General features: G+C 41.8%; 2 protein-coding genes across 2 annotated transcripts; both read right to left on the bottom strand.

Moving 5' to 3' along the window:
- Positions 1 to 828: 828 nt before the first annotated feature.
- LOC115776943 (HLA class II histocompatibility antigen, DR alpha chain-like) lies at positions 829 to 2,670 on the bottom strand. The gene is made up of 4 exons (XM_030724741.1): positions 2,512 to 2,670; positions 2,183 to 2,431; positions 1,380 to 1,667; positions 829 to 1,294 (listed from the first exon to the last, which is right to left on the bottom strand). The coding sequence occupies exons 1-4, from the start codon at positions 2,567 to 2,569 to the stop codon at positions 1,167 to 1,169; spliced, it is 723 nt and encodes a 240-aa protein (XP_030580601.1). The 5' UTR covers positions 2,570 to 2,670; the 3' UTR covers positions 829 to 1,166.
- Positions 2,671 to 13,232: 10,562 nt separating this feature from the next.
- LOC115777022 (uncharacterized) lies at positions 13,233 to 19,088 on the bottom strand. Its single transcript, XM_030724831.1, has 6 exons — positions 19,005 to 19,088; positions 18,696 to 18,906; positions 18,203 to 18,414; positions 17,977 to 18,124; positions 14,573 to 14,682; positions 13,233 to 13,918 (listed from the first exon to the last, which is right to left on the bottom strand). Exons 1-6 carry the CDS (start codon positions 19,065 to 19,067, stop codon positions 13,607 to 13,609), a joined length of 1,056 nt encoding a protein of 351 aa, XP_030580691.1. The 5' UTR covers positions 19,068 to 19,088; the 3' UTR covers positions 13,233 to 13,606.
- Positions 19,089 to 19,133: the final 45 nt, after the last annotated feature.

The following is a 19,133-nucleotide window of genomic DNA, read 5'->3' as shown; positions in this document are numbered from 1 at the left end:
GTTTCTTCCATGTTCACTCTGATCAATAATCAAACATAAACTGCAGTAATGACAGACACAGAGGAAGCAGCTGGTTCACATCAGGCAGCTCTGGGATCTGCTCAGTGCTGTTTTTGACCCATAATCCTGGTTAATATCAGATACCTGTTACCCCAGAGCTGCTCATGTGTGACCAATCACAGGTCATTTTAAATGCAACGTTTCTAAATGCTGAACAAATATCAGCAAACACACAAAGTGTGTGCAGTTTGTCACACAGTGTGTCTGCTAGCTAATAGAAGAGCTGCTGTATTTCAGGGAGAGCAAAGAGAGAGAAGTTCACTCAGAGATGGAGAAAGAGGACAGGAGAGGAAGAAGAGAGGTTAGAATTAAAGGTAAGGACTGGAAAATAAACTGAAGTATGCTGACTTTGTGTTATTCAGAGAGTGTATGAAAATACTGCAGTTTTGTGTGTGATAAACAGGTCAGTTTGTTGTACTGTATGTACAGTAAAGCTCTGTGTTGGTGCACAGAGGCTGTGTTCATGGTCAGAGTTACAGGTTACATCAGTGCAGCAGAGATGAGTTTGAATCAAAGCTGCTGATGCTGAGATTCATTCACTGAATCCAACATTTCTACAGCCTGTATGCTGTCAGTGTAGGGGATGGAGATCAGTCTCTTTCTCTGCTCAGGTCCTACAGGACAGATTCATTATTAGAATTTAGACTGGAATAACGTTTCTATTCTCATGTATTAATACTGTTTTATTATTACATTAATATAGCACAAGGTTCAGTTAGAGAGCCTGTACTTTTTACTTTTACTGCAGTAAAGAAGTCGAATCAGTACTTGAACTTTTACCAGAGTATTTATTAACACAAGTATCTGTAACATCAGTAAATCACAGCAGTTCAAACTGATTCTTCCTGTTTGCTTTGAGTTTGAACTCCACAGAGAAACTTTATTGATCACAGACAGAAAGTCAGCTCACACCTGTGAAGCAGCTCAGGTGAAACAGGTGAACAGGTGAACAGGTAGGAGAGAGAACAGAGGAATCAGCCTCTGAGGATCACTGACAGGTGAACTTTCTGTACACTTAGAGACAGCAAAAAGTAACACAACTTTATTACAATCACTGATTAAGAGCTCATTATATAACCACTGCTGACATCATCACTGTGAGCCAATCAGCTGCACTCGTTTCCTTTGATGAGGAAGAAGGTTCCAGCAGCCACTCCGAGCAGACCCACAGTCAGACCCACTCCACAGAACACTGCAGGTCCAACACCAGGAGCAGACTGAGACGCCTCCACATCTGTACACACAAACACACACAGAGACATGAAGCTCCACATCTGCATTTCTGTCAGTGTGCTCTGTTTAAATAAAGTTTTTCTCACCATAGATCTTGGTGGTTGGCTGAGTCAGAGCCAGATGTTCCACTGTACAGCTGTAGACGTCTCCCAGCTGTGGGGTGAACTGCAGTCTGGAGATCTGGGTGAAGGTCCCCAGATCTTTGCTGACATAGGGAACATTGATGCTGGTTCCTTCAGTCACCTTCTCTCCGTTCTTGGTCCAGGAGACGTTGACAGGAGCAGGATAGAAACCGGTCACATGACAGATCAGAGTGTTCTGGAGTCCAGGCTCCACCTCATCTCTGGTGTAGATCATCACACCTGAAGGAACAACTGTGCAGGAACACAACAATCAGAGGATGAAGGTCTGATATCTGCTGCTGAAGATCAGAGCACAGCTCCATCATGGAGACAAACTGGACTAACCTGACTGACTTTAACTCAGTGATGATTAACAGTGAAACATCAGTGTGTGTGCTGCAGTAACACACACTATGATGTAATGATGATGGGATGTTTGCTGTGATCAGACTCAGCTGAGCTCTGCAGCTCCTCTGTTTCCACAGTAACCTGTCACCTGTCACAGCTCAGTCTCAGTCAGTTTAACTCAGGCTTTCACACACAGGTGTTTTCTGTGTGTGTGTTTTACTTCATATTCCAGCTGTGTTACTGTAATTTGGATTAAACTGACACATCTGTGGTCACATGTTCAGCTTCATAATCCATCAGTCTCACATCTGCAGTCAGTTATTCATATTTTATGTTAATGAGATCATCAGGTGTGTGTTTCTTTGTTACAGTGTGTACAGGTGAACAGGTAACATGGTACAATAATTAAATGTATTTACTGTGTTTTGTAGGGAAATCCTTCATCGCTGCACGAACAATCTTCAGGTTGCTTCTGCAGATCTGTTGATTAGCCACAGCTGTGTCATAAGTTCCTTCCTGGTAGCTCATATGATCAACAAAAGGTGGCTGAGGTTCGACTCCTGTGTGTTTGTTGAAGTCTGCGTACCAAAGCTCTTCACCATCCAGTGCATACATGTCCTCTCCATCAAAGTCTGAACAGCCAAGGAGAGCAACATCACTGTGCAGACCTGAAACACATGAAACACTGATCAATAACCTGATCAATAATCTGCTGCCACTCTGTCAGAGTTTACAGAGAGAAACTCACCATCAGCAGAGACACCGAGGACACAGGAGAGGAAGAGGAGCAGCTCCTTCATCTTCATCAACAGCTCTCACTCACTCTGTGTGTGTGTCTGTGTGTGTGTGTGTGTTAAACTGTGTGAAGTGTGCAAAGTGTCCTAACTGCACTGACAGAAAGTGCAGCAGCAGCTGAACTCTAACACACAGAGCAGCCAATCACAGAGCACAGAGCTCATGATGTCATTGCAGTGTCATCAGTGTCCAGGCAGACAGACAGCAGCTGGAGGTGAACTGGATCAAACAGACAGCTCAGATTAATACTTCAAAATAAAGTTCAACCTGATCAGAATTTTCAAAGTAAAACAAACTTATTTAAAAAGTTTGTTCTGGAACATTTAAACAAGATGAAAAATAAATGAATCTATTTTAAAAATGTGTTGAAATCATTTCCAACATTTTCATTGTTTTACATGTTATAAAATTCTACATTGATCTGATTTGACTGATAAATAACTGATCAGGTTTCAGATCAATATTTCTGCTGCTGACTCTGATTAATCTGATTAATCTCTCTAAACTGACTGAGACTGTGGGAAATAACTAAGTACATGTATCTGAGTACTTCCTGCACAGAGTTTCCTTTGAAGCAGGTCAGTGTGTTACATTGTTAAACTGTTTACATGTCAATAACTGAGTGATAATGATGTAATAATGTGACTGAACTGCAGACTCTGACTTACAAACTCAGTGTGATTAAAGAAACGTGTACTGCAGTATTTTAATGAAGTTTTCTGCAGAGTTCAGACTGAAGGTTAAAGTTCAGCTTTAAAGGTCAATTAGAACAAACAGCTGAATATTCCTGCTGCCCTGCAGCTGACTGTGATCTCTGATGCATTTACCCTCCTGTGGTCAGGGGTTAGGTTAAATGTGGTTCAAACTGGGGTTCCTGAGCCCACACACTGTCTCCTCAGGTCCAGGACAGGGTCAGAGAGGCTCCTCTTCCTCTGCTCAGCTTGTCTTCTTCACAGTCTGTGATGAAGCTGCTCCTCAGTGTCACATGTTGACCTGAGTTTGTGTCCTGATCCTTAAGTAGATTTTTCAGGCATCTGTACTTAGTGTTTATTTTTCTGAGTACTTTTTACTTTTACTCCCTACATTTTTACACAAGTATCTGTACTTTCTACTTCTTCCATTTTCAAACAGACTCGTTACTTTAGGTTTAATGTCTGAGGGAAGTTTGAATTTCCGGTCAGTGTGCCTTCAGACATCAAACGATCTGAGCCTAAACGGAAGAATAATAAGAGACAATCGTCCAGGCGTGTCCTCCATCACCGGGCTTATCGCATGCAAAGACATTAAAGAGGCAAAACTGTATAATAAATGTATCATTTATATCACTATGATCAGGGGTTACAGGGGGCAGATGTCCGTAAGTTGTGGTCGCGGTACTTCACCATCTTAGCTAGCACTGTAGAAGAGGAGCGAGCATAAAAAGAGCAGAAACGTGTGTCAGGTAAATGCAACGTTTCTAAATGCTCAACAAATATCAGCAAACACACAAAGTGTGTGCAGTTTGTCACACAGTGTGTCTGCGAGCTAAAAGAAGAGCTGCTGTATTTCAGGGAGAGCAAAGAATGAGCGATAACTTCACTCAGATGGAGAAAGATGGAAGAAAGAGGAAGCAGAGAGCAGCAGGTCAGCTGATCACAGCCTGCACACCAACATCATTTACTGCAGCTACAATAGAAAGCTGTGGTTCTTCTCCCCATGCAGAGCCACTACAGCGGATCTTAGGGTTCCTCCACCTTCTGAATCCCACTGGAACCCCTGAGGATCCTCATGTTGGTGTTTAGGTGGAGGCACAGTCACCCTCTACTATGGAGGACACAGAGAACAGAGCTGGGTTTAAATTCCCTTTCACAGTTTGTGTCCTACAGAACAGATTCAAGCTGAGAGCATTCATTAGGATTCAAATTTAGATTGAATAATGTTTCTATTCTCATCTTTATATTATTACAATAATATATAATGAGCTTCAGTCAGCTTTACACAACAATATCAGGTAGAAACGTCCTCCAAAGAACTACTTTTACTTTCTTACTCTGAGTACATTTCAGAGCCTGTACTTTTTTACTTTTACTGCAGTAAAGAAGTTGAACCAGTACTTTGACTTTTACCAAAGTATTTTTAACACAAGTACTTGTACTTCTACTTAACTATAGAATGTCAGTACTTTTACCACCTCTGCTAATCTGGATAAGTGACCCTAAGTTACCTGGATGTGTACAGGCCTCTGCAGGTTAATGCTTGAAAAGCAGCCTGAGACCCAGGGCAGAGTTTGACCTGCAGAAACAGACGTCTGCACACAGTGAGGTCATTTAAGATCAATCTTTATTGTCATTGCAGTTATACATGTACAACAAAAGTGCAGAACTATGCAACAGAAAGCATGCACTTATAATCAATACAATCAGTCATAATAAATAAAATCACACATCAGATGGATAAAAAATGCAGCTTTTTGGACAAAGTCAGATGTCTGAGAAAGTTTTCCTGCAGTGTCTGTACTGAGGACCTTTACCTGAGCAGATCCTTTCACTGCTGCATCATGGGAAATTCAACCAGTACAGAAACTCCAGCAGCTGTGATTATAAGCAGAGTGTCTATGAAAGTGTTTACAGGCATCTGATCTGTACCAGCTGACATTATTTATGAGTTTCAGACAGAAATCTGTGGGTTTGTTCATACTGTTTGCTTCTCAGAATTTCTGAGACATCACATAAATTGTAATCAGCCAATCATGAGTCAGCTTTATTCTCTGACTTCCTGCGTTTCTGTTGAACTGGTTCAAGCTGTGTTCCAGTTTTTCTGCTCACACTAACCAGCAGATACGGTGCCTTCAGGTGTCTCTGTACAAACCAGGTTTCACATCCTATGACACTCCCAGTTAATGACTGGATGCTGGGGTTTCCTGCAGCACTTGAACACAGCAGCTCTGTAGAAAGCTCCACAGTTTACGTTTGCTTCAGCATCCACAGCCAATCAGGAGCTGACCTGCTGATGACTCATCAGTCACCAGGAGAAGTTGGTTTGAAGCAGCAGCAGCAGAAGTCCTGGACTGGATCTGAGTTTTTATCAGCAGCCTGTTAAAGTCACAGCTGACCTTTGACCTTCACACTGCTGGAAGGAAAACTGCTTCCTGTTGCCAGGGTTTTTATATAAATGAAAACAAACAAAATAACGAAAACTGAAACAACATTGTCGTTAACTGAAATAAATAAAAACTAAAAAGGAAAAAATGATAACTAACTAAAACTGTATTGTGAGTTTAAAAAACTAACTAAAACTAACTGAAATTATGGATATAATGACCTTCGTTTTCATGTTTGTCATTTTATTTAAACCCTTGTAGATTGATATGAAATCATTTTTTCTGCTCTCCGAGTTTAAGCTGGGAGCTCCATCAGGCAGCTGTGTGTGTGCACTGCTCCTCAAAGTAATGGATATATGGAGTTTCTTTGAGTCTGATATCACAGATAGAAGCAAGTGTCTTGTTGTGGATGATGAAAACATGTGTGGAGCACTTCTTAAGCGGAAAACCACCAACATCAAAGTCCAGCTGAGAAGAACACACAAGGAAACCGCTCTGATCCTACGAGCTAACCTGACATTCACCTCTGGAGAAATGTGACTGCTCCTCGCTGCCACGCAGCCACAACACTGTGATTAACCTGTTCAGTCCTTGTGTTTCCGGCCACTTTATCAGTGAGAGAATAACAATGAGGAATAATAATCAAAGCATCAACATAAGGACTCACAAATGTCAGCAAATTCCTGGAGGAAGACTGCTGAAACTATCGGAATGGACATGAAGGAATGAAGAAAGTGAAAAAACAGGAACAAATATGTTTGCAGCCAAAAAAACTGAGCACAAACAGCGAGGACCAAAAAAGAAGTCCCAGCCTGCACCGCAGCACACGACCACAAGGTAATTAACACACAATCCAGCTACAGAAGTGTAGACATGAGGTCGGCCACTTCATTGTGTACAGACCCTGCAGTCTAATTAGAGCATCTAACAAAGCTAGCTATAAAAAAAAGCAGCTTCAACATCAGGATGCAGCTGGATTTGAGCTTTGACTCCTTCAAAGAGTTTGTTTTTGTCAAACACCACATGTAGGTGTTGTTAATCTGCTGCACTGATGCTGAACTTTATTGTTTATTGAGTTTGGAGTTCATGTTTTTCTGTGTTTCTCCCTGTTGATGTTCATGTGTGTCCTTAATATTACACACATTTAGCACGTAGTGCTGCTGTCTGTGAACAGCTGGTTGTTGAATATATTTCTTTAAACAGGATCTTTTTTGAGTTTTTATTACACAATAGTCACTCTTGCAGCTTGAATCCTGCACCTGAAGTATGAAAAACTAAAACGGATGAAAACTAAACTAAAACTAAGCAATAAACCAAAAAATAAAAACTAATAAAAATGAGCAAAAGTGCTCTGAAGACTAACTAAAACTAACTGAATTAAAGAAAAAAAAGTAAAAACTAACTCTTAACTCGAAACTCTTAAGAACGGGCCGACCGCGTTTCTATGAACTGCTCCTTTACGTATGAGTGTGGGCGGGTCCTCATCTGGACACGAAGCCGAAGCGCACAAACGTGGGAGAACACGCTCCCCTTTCTGTGCTGCAAACACCTTTTAGGGTCCAAACCAAACTACTGCAGCATCTGTTCAGCACAGAGTGAAACACAGACAGAGATTAGAGCAAGACGACAAGTACGCACTTTGTGTCCTTTTATCTGTGATATGAACTGATACAAAGCAGCAAGTTCAGCCTTAGAGCCCAACCTAATTCACAGCCGTGAAAACCGCTTCACTTTTCTCCTGTAATACACGTGTAATATGGTAGAAAACTTGATGTTGAGACGGCAGAGTCACGCCCTTCTGCCGCTTTCGTCACACATTCCTGGTTCCAGACCAGCTAGTTTGCGGGGCCGGAATTGAACCCATGTTTCGGCCGAGCACCGAGTGCTTCTGCGGTGGAAAAACCAATGAACAGTTCAAATACTGGCACCGTCGGTGGAAAAGAGGCCTGTTTAGGCTGCTGCTCCCACAACCTGACCCCAGATAATCAGAAGAAAATAAATGGATGGATCCAGATTCAGCAGAGAAAAGTGGCTCTGTGTGCACTGCTAAGAAAAAGCAGCTCAGCTCACTTCTGCTGTCTCAGTAAACTCAGCATTACTGAGGAGCAGGAAGTAACAGTGAGGGAAGAGTTTCAGGACAGAGTTTTGCCTCTACGCTCACAGCTTTGAGTTGATAACACACTCATCCTGATAACATCTGAAAACATCTTCCCTTCTAACAATAAAAGTCTAGTAGCAGCTCACAGCCTCAGATTTGTGCAGTTTGCAGTAAACTGTGTGCCACAGACTTTGTAACTGACACTTGTGTGACTCATTTAAATCTTCTCCTCTTACAAACATATCTGCCATGAGGCCGGCTGCAGAACTTCTCCTGTCCACAGCTTTCAGTCCCTCACTGACTCTGAGCCTCTGCAGTGAATCAGCAGCTCTGTAACAGCTAAAGAAACTCTGAGCTGCTGCAGATGTTAGTGAATCTGAGTCTGAATGTTCCTGCTGCTGTAAAAGTACAACCTGATGTTCAGAGGCCTTTAAAGGACCTGCAGAGAACAGCAGGGTTACAACAGCTGAGATGGAAGATGATCATTTTGTAGTCCATCTGCTGCACTTTGAGGTATCAACAAGGTGGACATCACACTGTTAGGAGAGATGAGTGTGAGGTTGCTTGGATTCTCAAAGCACTGCTATTCTCCTTTCCTACATCCTTATCAACTCTCATACCCACCTTTCCTTGACCCCAGTGATGTATTTGTCAACCCCCCCTCCACTGATCAGAACAGGAAGTTACCTCTGACCCCTGTAGAGCCTTCATCTTCATCAGAGTGAGACTCTGTTCTTATCCTGCTGCTGTTTCTCTGTCATATGATAATAAACTGATCATGTGTCAGAGTGATCACTGATCAGATGTAGAGCTTCAGGTCAGGATCAGTAGGAGGGTTACTGTGCTGTCAGGAACCAGTCCAACATGAACTGGAGGAGGAGCAGCTCAGAGCTCAGAGTTTAAATTATTTTTCTCCTGTTTCCTCTTCTGTTTATCAGCCAATCAGCTCTTTGTCACAGAGCACACCTGAGCAGGTGTAGCTCTCAGGTAGCGCCCCACATGAGGATCAGCCAAACAGCTCCCAGTCTGAAGTGGAACCACTTTATTGTTGCTGTTGTTCACACCTTTATCAGCTCTCTTCCAACATCTTCTCTAAGTGCCCCCCTCTCCCCTAAACCCAAAGGTCACAGGCTCCCTCTGTTGTCCTCAGACTCAGGAACAGTCTGCTGTCCCACATGAACTCCTTTAATTATCAGGTCTAAAGTCCTGGTTTCACCTCTTTCAGTCTGAGGTGGTCTCAGGTTTTGTTAAGTCCTCTGTGAATGTTTTCTTCCTGTTCTTTTAGTTCAGTTGTTGTTTCTATTTTCAGTTTTTATTCATTGTTTCTTTGTTTTCATTTCTGTGCTGTAATTTTCATTGTAACCATCTTGTTTGAGGTTTGATGTTTTTGGAGAGCTGAAGTGTTCATACATTTACCGTAACTGGAAAGAGAATCAGGTGACTCACGTTGATGTGCTGTGAATAAATGTGCTGTATAAACACTGACTGAACTGTGTGCAGACAGGAGGCAGATTTAATGACCTGTAACACCTGTAACACCTGTAACACCTGTAACACCTGTCAGACTTAAAGCCACTTCATGATTTCATGAGTGTCCATGTAGATCTTATGCATAAGTCAGGCAATTACAGTAGTTACTGGATATGTCTGTGTAGATTCTCAGTCATCCAGGTCATAGTAGTCTCTGGAGCTTGAAAAAGGCGACTGGACTTCTTTTTGTTTCTTGAAGACGTTTCACCTCTCATCCGAAAGGCTTCTTCAGTTCTCAACCAAATGGTGGAGAGACCCAGGTATTTAAACCCCTGTGGGCGTAGTCCCCTGGAGGTGGTTATGACCCTCTATTGATCATGTGCGTGAACACATGTGCCCAGGTGTGAAGGGGGCGTGGGTCATATTTAATCAGTGGTTTCAGTTGAAACCAATTTAGGACTCCGCTCCATTGTTTCCTGTGGCCTATTGAGGTCACTGGAACAAAGGTGTGAATGGGGGTTGAGACGTCTGGGAAGGGAGCTCAGGACAGCACTGTAAGCGGGGGAAAGTTGGTGACGTAATCCACCTCCTCTGTTCAATGATGGTTGTTCACAGTGGACATAGATGGCTTCTTTCACTCCTCTTTCAAACCATCTGTTTTCCCTGTCCAAAATGTGAACATTGGCATCCTCAAAAGAGTGCCCTTTTTCCTTCAGATGCAGATGTACTGCTGAATCTTGTCCTGTCGAGGTGGCTCTTCTATGTTGTGCCATTCGTTTGTGAAGAGGCTGTTTGGTTTCACCAATGTAGAGGTCCGAGCACTCTTCACTGCACTGAACAGCAGACACTACATCGCTGCTCTTGTGTTTGGCGGGTTTGTCCTTGGGATGAACCAGTTTTTGTCTTAGGGTGTGACTTGGTTTGAAGTATACTGAGATGTCATGCTTGGAGAAAATTCTTCTGAGTTTCTCTGACAAGCCTGACACATATGGGATGACAATGTTGTTCCTCTTGTCCTTCCCATTCTCTGTAGTTTGTGTTTGGCCTTCATTCCTGTGCATCTTAGCTGATTTGATGAAGGCCCAGTTGGGGTAACCGCATGTTTTGAGGGCTTTCTTAATGTGTGTGTGTTCCTTATGCTTCCCTTCTGCCTTAGAGGGAACACTTTCCGCACGGTGTTGTAGGGTCCTGATCACCCCAAGTTTGTGTTCCAGAGGGTGGTGGGAGTCAAAGAGGAGATACTGGTCTGTGTGTGTGGGCTTCCGGTAAACTTCAATGTTGAGGCTTCCATCTTCCTCGATAAGCACCGCACAGTCCAGGAATGGTAACTTGTTATCTCTGGTGTCCTCCCTGGTAAAACGTATGTATTTATCCACTGAGTTAATGTGACGAGTGAAGGCTTCTACTTCTTGGGTTTTGATTTTGACCCAGGTGTCATCTACATATCTGTACCAGTGGCTAGGTGCCATCCCTTTGAAAGAACCAAGAGCTTTACTTTCCACTTCCTCCATGTAAAGGTTGGCTACAATGGGAGACACTGGGGAGCCCATGGCACATCCATGCTTCTGTCTGTAGAATCCATCATTGTATTTAAAATATGTTGTGGTAAGGCAGAGATCTAAAAGTGCACAAATCTGATCTGGGGTGAAGCTGGTTCTGTTCAGTAAGGAATCGTCTTCCTGTAGTCGTCTTCTGACGGTCTCCACTGCCTCAGTTGTAGGTATGCAAGTGAAAAGTGAAACCACATCAAAGGACACCATGGTTTCATCTGGATCCAGTACAAGATTCTGGACCTTGTTAGTAAAATCTGTAGAGTTTTCAATGTGGTGGGGTGTGATGCCAACAAGCGGTGATAAGATGGTGGCGAGGTGTTTGGAAATGTTGTAGGTGACCGAGTTTATACTGCTGATAATGGGTCGAAGTGGGACTCCTTCTTTGTGGATCTTTGGGAGTCCATAAATGCATGGAGTGGCTTCTCCAGGGTACAGGCGGTAGTAAGTGGGGCGGTCAATGGCTTTTTCCTTTTCAAGTTGTTGCAGGCAGCAAACAACTTTTTTCTTGTAGTTGCTTGTGGGATCACGTCTCAAGACCTCATAAGTATTGTTGTCACTGAGGAGTGTAGTAATTTTGTTGTGGTAATCCGATGAATTCAGCACAACCGTGCACCTCCCCTTGTCGGCTGGCAGTATGGTGATGTTTTAATCCTTGCTTAGGGCTGTGATGGCCTTCTTCTCCTGAATGGTGAGGTTGGATGGAGGAAGTCTTGCACTGGAGAGAGTGGCTGAAACTTTCATCCTGATCTGTTCTGCTACAGGATGAGAAAGTTTGTTATTTCTTATAGCGGTTTCTGTTGCTGTGATGAGGTCTACTATAGGAAGCTGTTGTGGGGCTATGGCAAAGTTGAGTCCTTTGGCTAGCACATTTTCTTCTGGTTTGGTGAGGACCCTGTCTGATAGGTTCTTCACCCACTTTCCTTGGTTTCCATTGCTTATCGTGTCGTCCTGTTTGTTAACAGATGAATGGTATGCCTTGGTTTGCAGAGTTTGAAATTTACGTAGTTGTCTTTCCACCTCCAGGGGACTACGCCCACAGGGGTTTAAATACCTGGGTCTCTCCACCTTTTGGTTGAGAACTGAAGAAGCCTTTCGGATGAGAGGTGAAACGTCTTCAAGAAACAAAAAGAAGTCCAGTCGCCTTTTTCAAGCTCCAGAGACTAGTTACTGGATATAACTCCAGTTCTATGAGTGTTCTACATGTGTGTTCAGTTCTGGAGAGACAGTTTGTGACAATCACTGTTATCTAAAACATTACAGATCATAAATAGAGTAACAGGTCACACCTGCTGTTGTTTTCTTTCTTAATTTTTTTGTTCTCGTCCTGTGGTAGCTGGGATGGGCTCCAGGTTCCCCATGACTTGAAACTGGATAAGCAGAAGAGGATGGATGGTGAAGGGTAAATATAGCTAACTTTAACTACTACTAGTACCAGCATTGTAGTCAAGACCACCTAACCCGAGACCGAGACAAGACTTTTAGGATCTGAGACCGAGTCGAGACCAAGACCAGTGCCTGACGCTACATGACCCAATAAAATGTGAAACATGATCAAAATCACTTCTCAAATTGATCTCAAAGATCCACATTCCCATAAAATACCTGGATATTAAACACTCAGAGCTGAAATAAAGGTAACATCTTTATTTAATACTCCTGGGTGACTTCCATCATTTATCACAGAATGTAAAACAATTATTCATAGTTCATCACAATAGTCTTAACGTTTCTCTGCCTTTCATAAACAATACATAAAGTTGTGTTGTTTTTAAACCAACAACAATCTTTGTAAAAATGTGTGCTATTTCAAAACCACATAGCTAAATGTGTAAAACTGAAAAAATGGCAAACACTCATTGACAGGAAGAACTAAAGTCTTTAATCAATTCAATTTTATTTATATAGCACCAAACCACAACAAACAGTCTCCTCAAGGTGCTTTGTATTGTGGGTAAAGACCCTACAATAATACAGAGAAAACCCAACAGTCAAAACGACCCCCTATGAGCAGCACTTGGTGACAGTGGGAAGGAAAAACTCCCTTTAAGAGGACTATGAGGTCTTTGAGATAAGATGCACTGCAAAAACTACCTGTCTAAATATAAGGAAAAAACTACTTAATTTGGAAAGATTCAGACTATAATCAAGTGAAATATTCTGCCAGTGGATTGAGATAATTACACTTGATAAGATTTCTTGAAATAAGACAAAATATCTAGTCTTTAGACAAGTGAGAAATAACTTAAAACAAGTTGTTTAACACTCATTTCAAGTGCTTTATCAAGTCAGATAAACTCAAAACTAGCCTGCCAATGCTTCTTTCAGTGTTTTTTTCTTTCTCACTTTGAGAGAAAAACTCTTAAAACAAGAGGAACTAACAGCTGTTCTTCTGAATTCAAGAATTGCTAATTCTACATATTCTGTCTTAAAATAAGAAAGCATTTACACTAAATGAATCCAAAAACACAGTACAATATACAACAGCCTTTATTTAAATTGCTTCTCCAAATAGCAACAATAGTATACAGCATTGCACACATGAATGTGCAAAACAAACCCACACAGAAATGGTAATGTTGAGATTGTAATGCAAGTAATGCTATACATTATACATGGTGTCATTGAACTAATAGTAACTTTCAATTACAACTAAAAACTGGTAAAGTTAATTAACTCTAATCAACATTTAAAGCTACTGAAACTCACATTATAAAGCAGAACATTTGAAGAACAGAAGATGTGTTTGTATTAGATAAACAAAAATGAAGAATTTAAATGTCTTTTTACAGCTCTTATGTTAGGTTAAAACTTTCCAACACAGACATGAAAGTCGTGTACCTGTACAACTCTACTCCTGAATAAAAGCCTTCCACTCTGCCATGGCTTTTTTGTATGAGCTTGTGGTGTCTCGCTCATGGATACTGTCCTTTAACACTTCAGTCTGAATGACAGACAGAAGGGTTGCCACACACTTTGGATATGTGAGATGCAAGGTGTAGTAGTATGCCATCAGATACAGCAAACCTTGACGGAGGTCTTCTTCAGCAAATGTGGTGATGGGTGTGGTTCCAATTGCCATAATACAGTGGGACCCATCAAAGAGCAAAACAGGGCTGAAGAGAGATCTCCTCTGAAGGTAGATGGCTGGATCTTCTGTTGGCTAAAGAAAAAAGGACAAAACAGAGAAGAGAGACATTAAAACACTAGCTGAGCAGTCAAACTACTGAGACACTATTATGTATATATGTATATATATATATATGAATGATCACAATCATAGAATACAGGTTGTACAGCTCATCTTCATATCATTTTGTTTCTTTAGTTTGAAAAATGCCCTACAGAAAATGTCAAATATGCCTGCCAATGAAATAATTATGACAAGATTAACTTGTGTCTTAGTCACTGTTAGTAGTCATTCTCTACATACTTTGGGAAATGACAGAGATACTGCACCTGTAATGTTTTAAATCTGTTATTACTTCCAGTTTGTTTTGTGAATTTTTATGATTTTAATGAATTTTAGTTTAATTAGTTATTTTTAATCAATTTATTAGTGTTTCCTGTAGACATTGGTCTGTATTTGTATTTTGGCAGGCCACGCTGTCCTCTGACCAACATAGTGCTGCAGAAATTTCAGTATCAATTTTCAAATGTAAATTCTATTATTTTTAGGAGCAGAGATGCTTAAAAAGGACCAAATAAATTGCCAAAATGTACAGTGAAAGCCCTTGCAGACATACATTGCCTACTTTCCTTCGGGATCAATAAAGTATCTATATATTAACTGATAACAATATGAACAAACTCTGACCTGAAGGACATGAAGCAATGCCTCACTGGCATGTCCCAGCTTCTTGGGTGGCGCAGTTGGTGAGGGGAAGAGTGTGGGGAGCGCCCTAAACAGGGCGATGTTGCATTCCACTGGAACAAAATAAATCAATGTTTAGTTCAATCCTAAATGATCTAAATTTGATTGGCAACTTAATCTTGATACCACAGAAAATTAGGTGTCACCATGAACAGTACTGTTGTTCCAGTTTTATTTAATCAGCACTATCATACACAATCCTATACATCAGTGGTCCCCAAACTTTTTCCTGCAAGGGCCAAATAACTTTTCCCTTCTCTGATGGGGGGCCGGGTCAGTTTGAAATAGAAAGTGTGACAATTGCAGGGGTACCTCAACATAAACATTTATTGTTTTCAGAAAACGACACATAACCAAACATTAATAACCCTTTCCGGGATCTTCACAGAAAAAAAAGTCAGGAAATAAATAATAACACTATTAACAAACTAAATAACACTATTTACAAAATAAATAACACTATTTATGAAATAATAACCAAATAACCCTCTCTGGGTTCTTCACAGAAAAAAAGTCTGTGGAACATTAATTTTATGTTGTGCCGTGCACATCTTAACAGGTAAAGTTGTCAGAGCAGAATCTCTTTCTTAAATGACTCATATGAGCAGTCTTTCAAAGTTCTTGTGTTCCTTCCTTATAAGGAAGGTTCCAGAAGGCTTGTAGATACCGCTGTTTGCAGCTTTCTCTCTCATCAACTTCCCTGTGAAAACCACAAAGCAAGCAGGCTGAGAAACCAAACTCAGTGATACAGCACCTACACAGCACATTACATTTTACTACCAGTATAGTTGTGGGGATGGATTTTATCCCAGTAGATTTTATTATGATCATATTTGTTTATACTCAGAATGACTCATTCAAGTCCGAAAAGTGAGCTTACCTATGTATGTTCATCAGTGTGAACTGTGGGCCTGCATCTGGCTGGTGAGAAGTTGAATGTCAGGTTCCATTCTAGTCACAGCTAGTCTCAAACACTGATGCAGATGTTCATCTGTCAATCTTGATCTCATCGGAGTTTTCAGGAGTGTCATGTGTGAAAAGGTTTGCTCGCAGATATACGTGCTACCAAAAAGTGTGGACATCTTCATTGCGTGTTTTTTTATGTTAGGGTACGTGTCATTTGGGAGGGCGGCATAGAAGTCAATAAGACTGTTGGGCTTGAACGCGTCTCTCAGAACATCACAGTTCTGTAACTCGGCCAACTCAAACTGATAAGAAGGCTGGGCTTCATCGATGTCGGCAACAAAGGGGTTCTGGAAAAGACGGATTTCTTTTGCATTAACATGTAGTTCACGGAATCGCACACCGAACTCCGCCTTCAGCATTTCCAGTGCTTCCACACACTTTTCAGTTGGGAACGGGACCGCTGGGTTCTCTGCAGAGAGGTTTTGGGTAGCAGGGAGATGGATGAAGTTGTGCTTTTTCACTTGTTCCAAAAGCAGCGCTAGTTTCACCTCAAATGCTTTTATGTGGGAATACATGTCGCAAATGAGTTTCCCCTGGCCTTGTAGCTGCAAGTTAAGGCTGTTCAGCATTTCTGTCACATCTGTTAAAAATGCCAGGTGCCATTTCCACTCTGGGTCCATCAGCTCTGGGACCGTTTTGTCTTTTGAATGAAGAAATGCGTTAATTTCGGGTAGCAGCTCGTAAAAACGCCTCAAAACTCTGCCCCGGCTCAACCATCGGACCTCTGTGTAATACAGCACGTCGCCGTGCGCAGACTCCAGCTCAGACAGGAATTGTTGGAACTCCCTGTGTTTGAGTCCCTTTGCTCTGATGAAGTTTATGCATGACACCACAACCTTCATGACAGAATCCCACTTCAACACTTTGCAGCACAGTGCTTGCTGGTGAATTAAGCAGTGGACTTGTAGCGGGGCGGTGAGACCCCGCTCTTCCATCTCCCGCTTGACGCGTCCTGTTAGACCCCGAGACGCGCCCACCATACTAGGAGCCCCGTCAGTCGTGATGCTGGCAAGCTTTGACCAGTCCAGGTCCAACTCCTCCATGGTTTGGCATACTTTGCCGAAAATATCCTCCCCCGTTGTAGTCCCTTTGAGACTTTGGAGGGCTGCCAGCTCCTCGCACATCTCAAAGTTTGCGTTAACTCCACGAATGAAAATTACCAGCTGCGCTGTGTCCTGCACATCTGTGCTCACATCCAGTGCTAATGAAAAAAAGTCAAATTCTTTTGTCTTCTGCTGCAGCTGTGCATACACATTACCCCCGATTTCTTCAATGCGTCTGGTGATTGTACTCGCTGACAGACTCACTGCATTGAAGACATCTTTCTTCTCGGGACACACCTCCTCCGCGACAGCATTCAAACATTTCTTAACAAACTCTCCATCCGTGAAAGGTTTACCGCTGCTTGCTATCATTTGAGCAACCCGAAAGCTGGCCCGAACGGATGACTGGTTCAGCTGAGCTTGGCGTACAAATGTATTCTGCTGAGCTAACAGTCCACTTTTTAACTTTGACAGTTTGTCTGCCTGCATTTGGCCTTGCAAGCTATCATATTTGTCTTTGTGATGGGATTCATAGTGCCGTCGCAGATTGTATTCTTTGAATACCGCCAGCGCCTCTTGACAGATGAGACAAACAGCCTTTTCTTTGCATTGAACAAAAAAATAATCGTTTGTCCACTGCAGGTTAAATACCCTGCATTCTGAATCGATTTTTCTCTTACCTAACCTTTTCGCCATTACAGTGATCCCTCACCTATCGCGGGGTTACGTTCCAGAGACCCCCGCGATAGGTGAAAATCCGGGAAGTAGCGGAGTTATATTATTATTTATATATATTTTAAGGCTTTATAAACCTTTCCCTCACTCATATAAACCTTCTCCACTCTCTTACTACAACTTGAATGATGAAGATGATGAATTATGTAGCTGGGCAGTACTGATGGCGATGAAGGTGGTGCAGTATCTTCGCCCTCCTTAACTTCTGTTTCCACTATTGGCGTAGGCGTAATTGATCTCTTTGTCCCAGTGATGAACATAGTTATGTGTTACAGAATATCTATATACCGCAAAATCCCGCAATATAATGAAAACTCCGTGGAACAGAATTTGTAATTTTATTTATTTTTTAAATCAACGATAAAGTGAAGCCACAATAAGTGACCTGCAATATAACGAGGTACGACTGTATTACATTCTCTTTGACAGGGGGCAATATTTTTTTCCCTTGGGGTGGGGGTAAGGGGGGTGTTCAGGGGGCCGGGCCAAATGTGAAGGCGGGCCGTATCCGGCCCGCGGGCCGTAGTTTGGGGACCACTGCTATACATATTTATGTCTCTGAAAACAGCTACATGATGTATTAAAGATAGCACAATGACTAACCTCTATTTTGGTTCATCGGTGGCTTTAACACCTTCTTCCAAAGACCATAAAACTGAACCATGGAGCAGAAGTCCTCCCATCTTGCCTTTACTTCAGTTATGAATTTGTTGTTGTTCTTATCCAGGATCCGCCGTAGCTCATCCATCACCTATAGTGCAAGTAAATGTTAAAACCTGCACCAGTGCTTGCTTTATAAGAAAGCCACGATGAAAAGTAAGTCACTTACATTGTGAAGCTCCTTGAAACATGGATATGCCTCTAGAATCTTTGTTGGCCTATCTTCTTCTTTCAGAACATCGCTGTCAATGAAGGCTCTTCTTGATTGAAACTCAAGGTCAAGAATTTGGCAAACAGCATCTCGGTTGGGTTTTGGCTTCTTATACAGGTCCTGCAGAGTCTTGTAATGCCTGGCCTGTGTTGCTAGACTATCCATGTTGACTAAAGGGGAAAATACAGAATCAGTAACTGGATCCAACATATCAATCTAAATGATACTATGTGTTTTAGCCAGCAAGCCTAACATTGTGTGTTATATATTTATGATGGTTATTCTACAGAAAGTCAAATACATGAATATTGAAAAATCACATCCTGTCACAACAGATCAAAACCTAATCAAGTTTAAATTTAAAGTGTAATATATCAAGACATCCCAATCTATCAAAGTCATCCAGCCTTCACGTCCATCATTATTGCCATAATTAGAATTTGTCAATTACCTGAACTGTCGCCATCAGAACTGCTCACTGGTGGCAAAAGAATCGTTGATCCGCCACTTGAATCTGCATCATCATCTTCTCCCTGGTCACTTGGTGAGAACTCAATGTGGCGCCTTTTTTTTGAACGGCCCCTCTCTGGTGTGGGACCCTGCCTCTTTCGAGGGGACTTAATATTCAGGATCCTCTTCTGAAGATAACTGTACATGCTCGTCTATGGTGAATAAGATGTTGAAAGAAAAAAAGAAACGTAATATCACGTATATAATTTCAGAAGTCTGAAATAAATGTGAAAAAAATTTAATCACATACATATTTGGCAGGTAAGTCGTTATCCTGTAGCATGGGATAATACTCCACTAGTTTCTTAGCCATGGCAGTAACATCGTACTTGGACGGGTATCTTAACTCCTCTCCTTGTCGACTTGCTCTCAAGATTGA

Source organism: Archocentrus centrarchus, unplaced genomic scaffold (assembly GCF_007364275.1).
Source record: "Archocentrus centrarchus isolate MPI-CPG fArcCen1 unplaced genomic scaffold, fArcCen1 scaffold_41_ctg1, whole genome shotgun sequence".
NCBI classification, from domain to species: Eukaryota; Metazoa; Chordata; class Actinopteri; order Cichliformes; family Cichlidae; genus Archocentrus; species Archocentrus centrarchus.
This window is presented reverse-complemented; position numbering and strand designations above follow the sequence as displayed.

Bases quoted from the DNA above. Each gene is read 5' to 3' on its own strand.
- LOC115776943 (XM_030724741.1), bottom strand. From the start codon at position 2,569: ATGAAGATGAAGGAGCTGCTCCTCTTCCTCTCCTGTGTCCTCGGTGTC. The intron at 2,432-2,511 runs GTGAGTTTCTCT...CATGTGTTTCAG, and splicing joins CCTCGGTGTCTCTGCTGATG to GTCTGCACAGTGATGTTGCT. The intron at 1,295-1,379 runs GTGAGAAAAACT...TTGTGTGTACAG, and splicing joins GCCAACCACCAAGATCTATG to ATGTGGAGGCGTCTCAGTCT.
- LOC115777022 (XM_030724831.1), bottom strand. From the start codon at position 19,067: ATGGCTAAGAAACTAGTGGAGTATTATCCCATGCTACAGGATAACGAC. The intron at 18,907-19,004 runs GTATGTGATTAA...TATTCACCATAG, and splicing joins ACGACTTACCTGCCAAATAT to ACGAGCATGTACAGTTATCT. The intron at 13,919-14,572 runs GTCAGAGTTTGT...TTTTTTCTTTAG, and splicing joins CATTGCTTCATGTCCTTCAG to CCAACAGAAGATCCAGCCAT.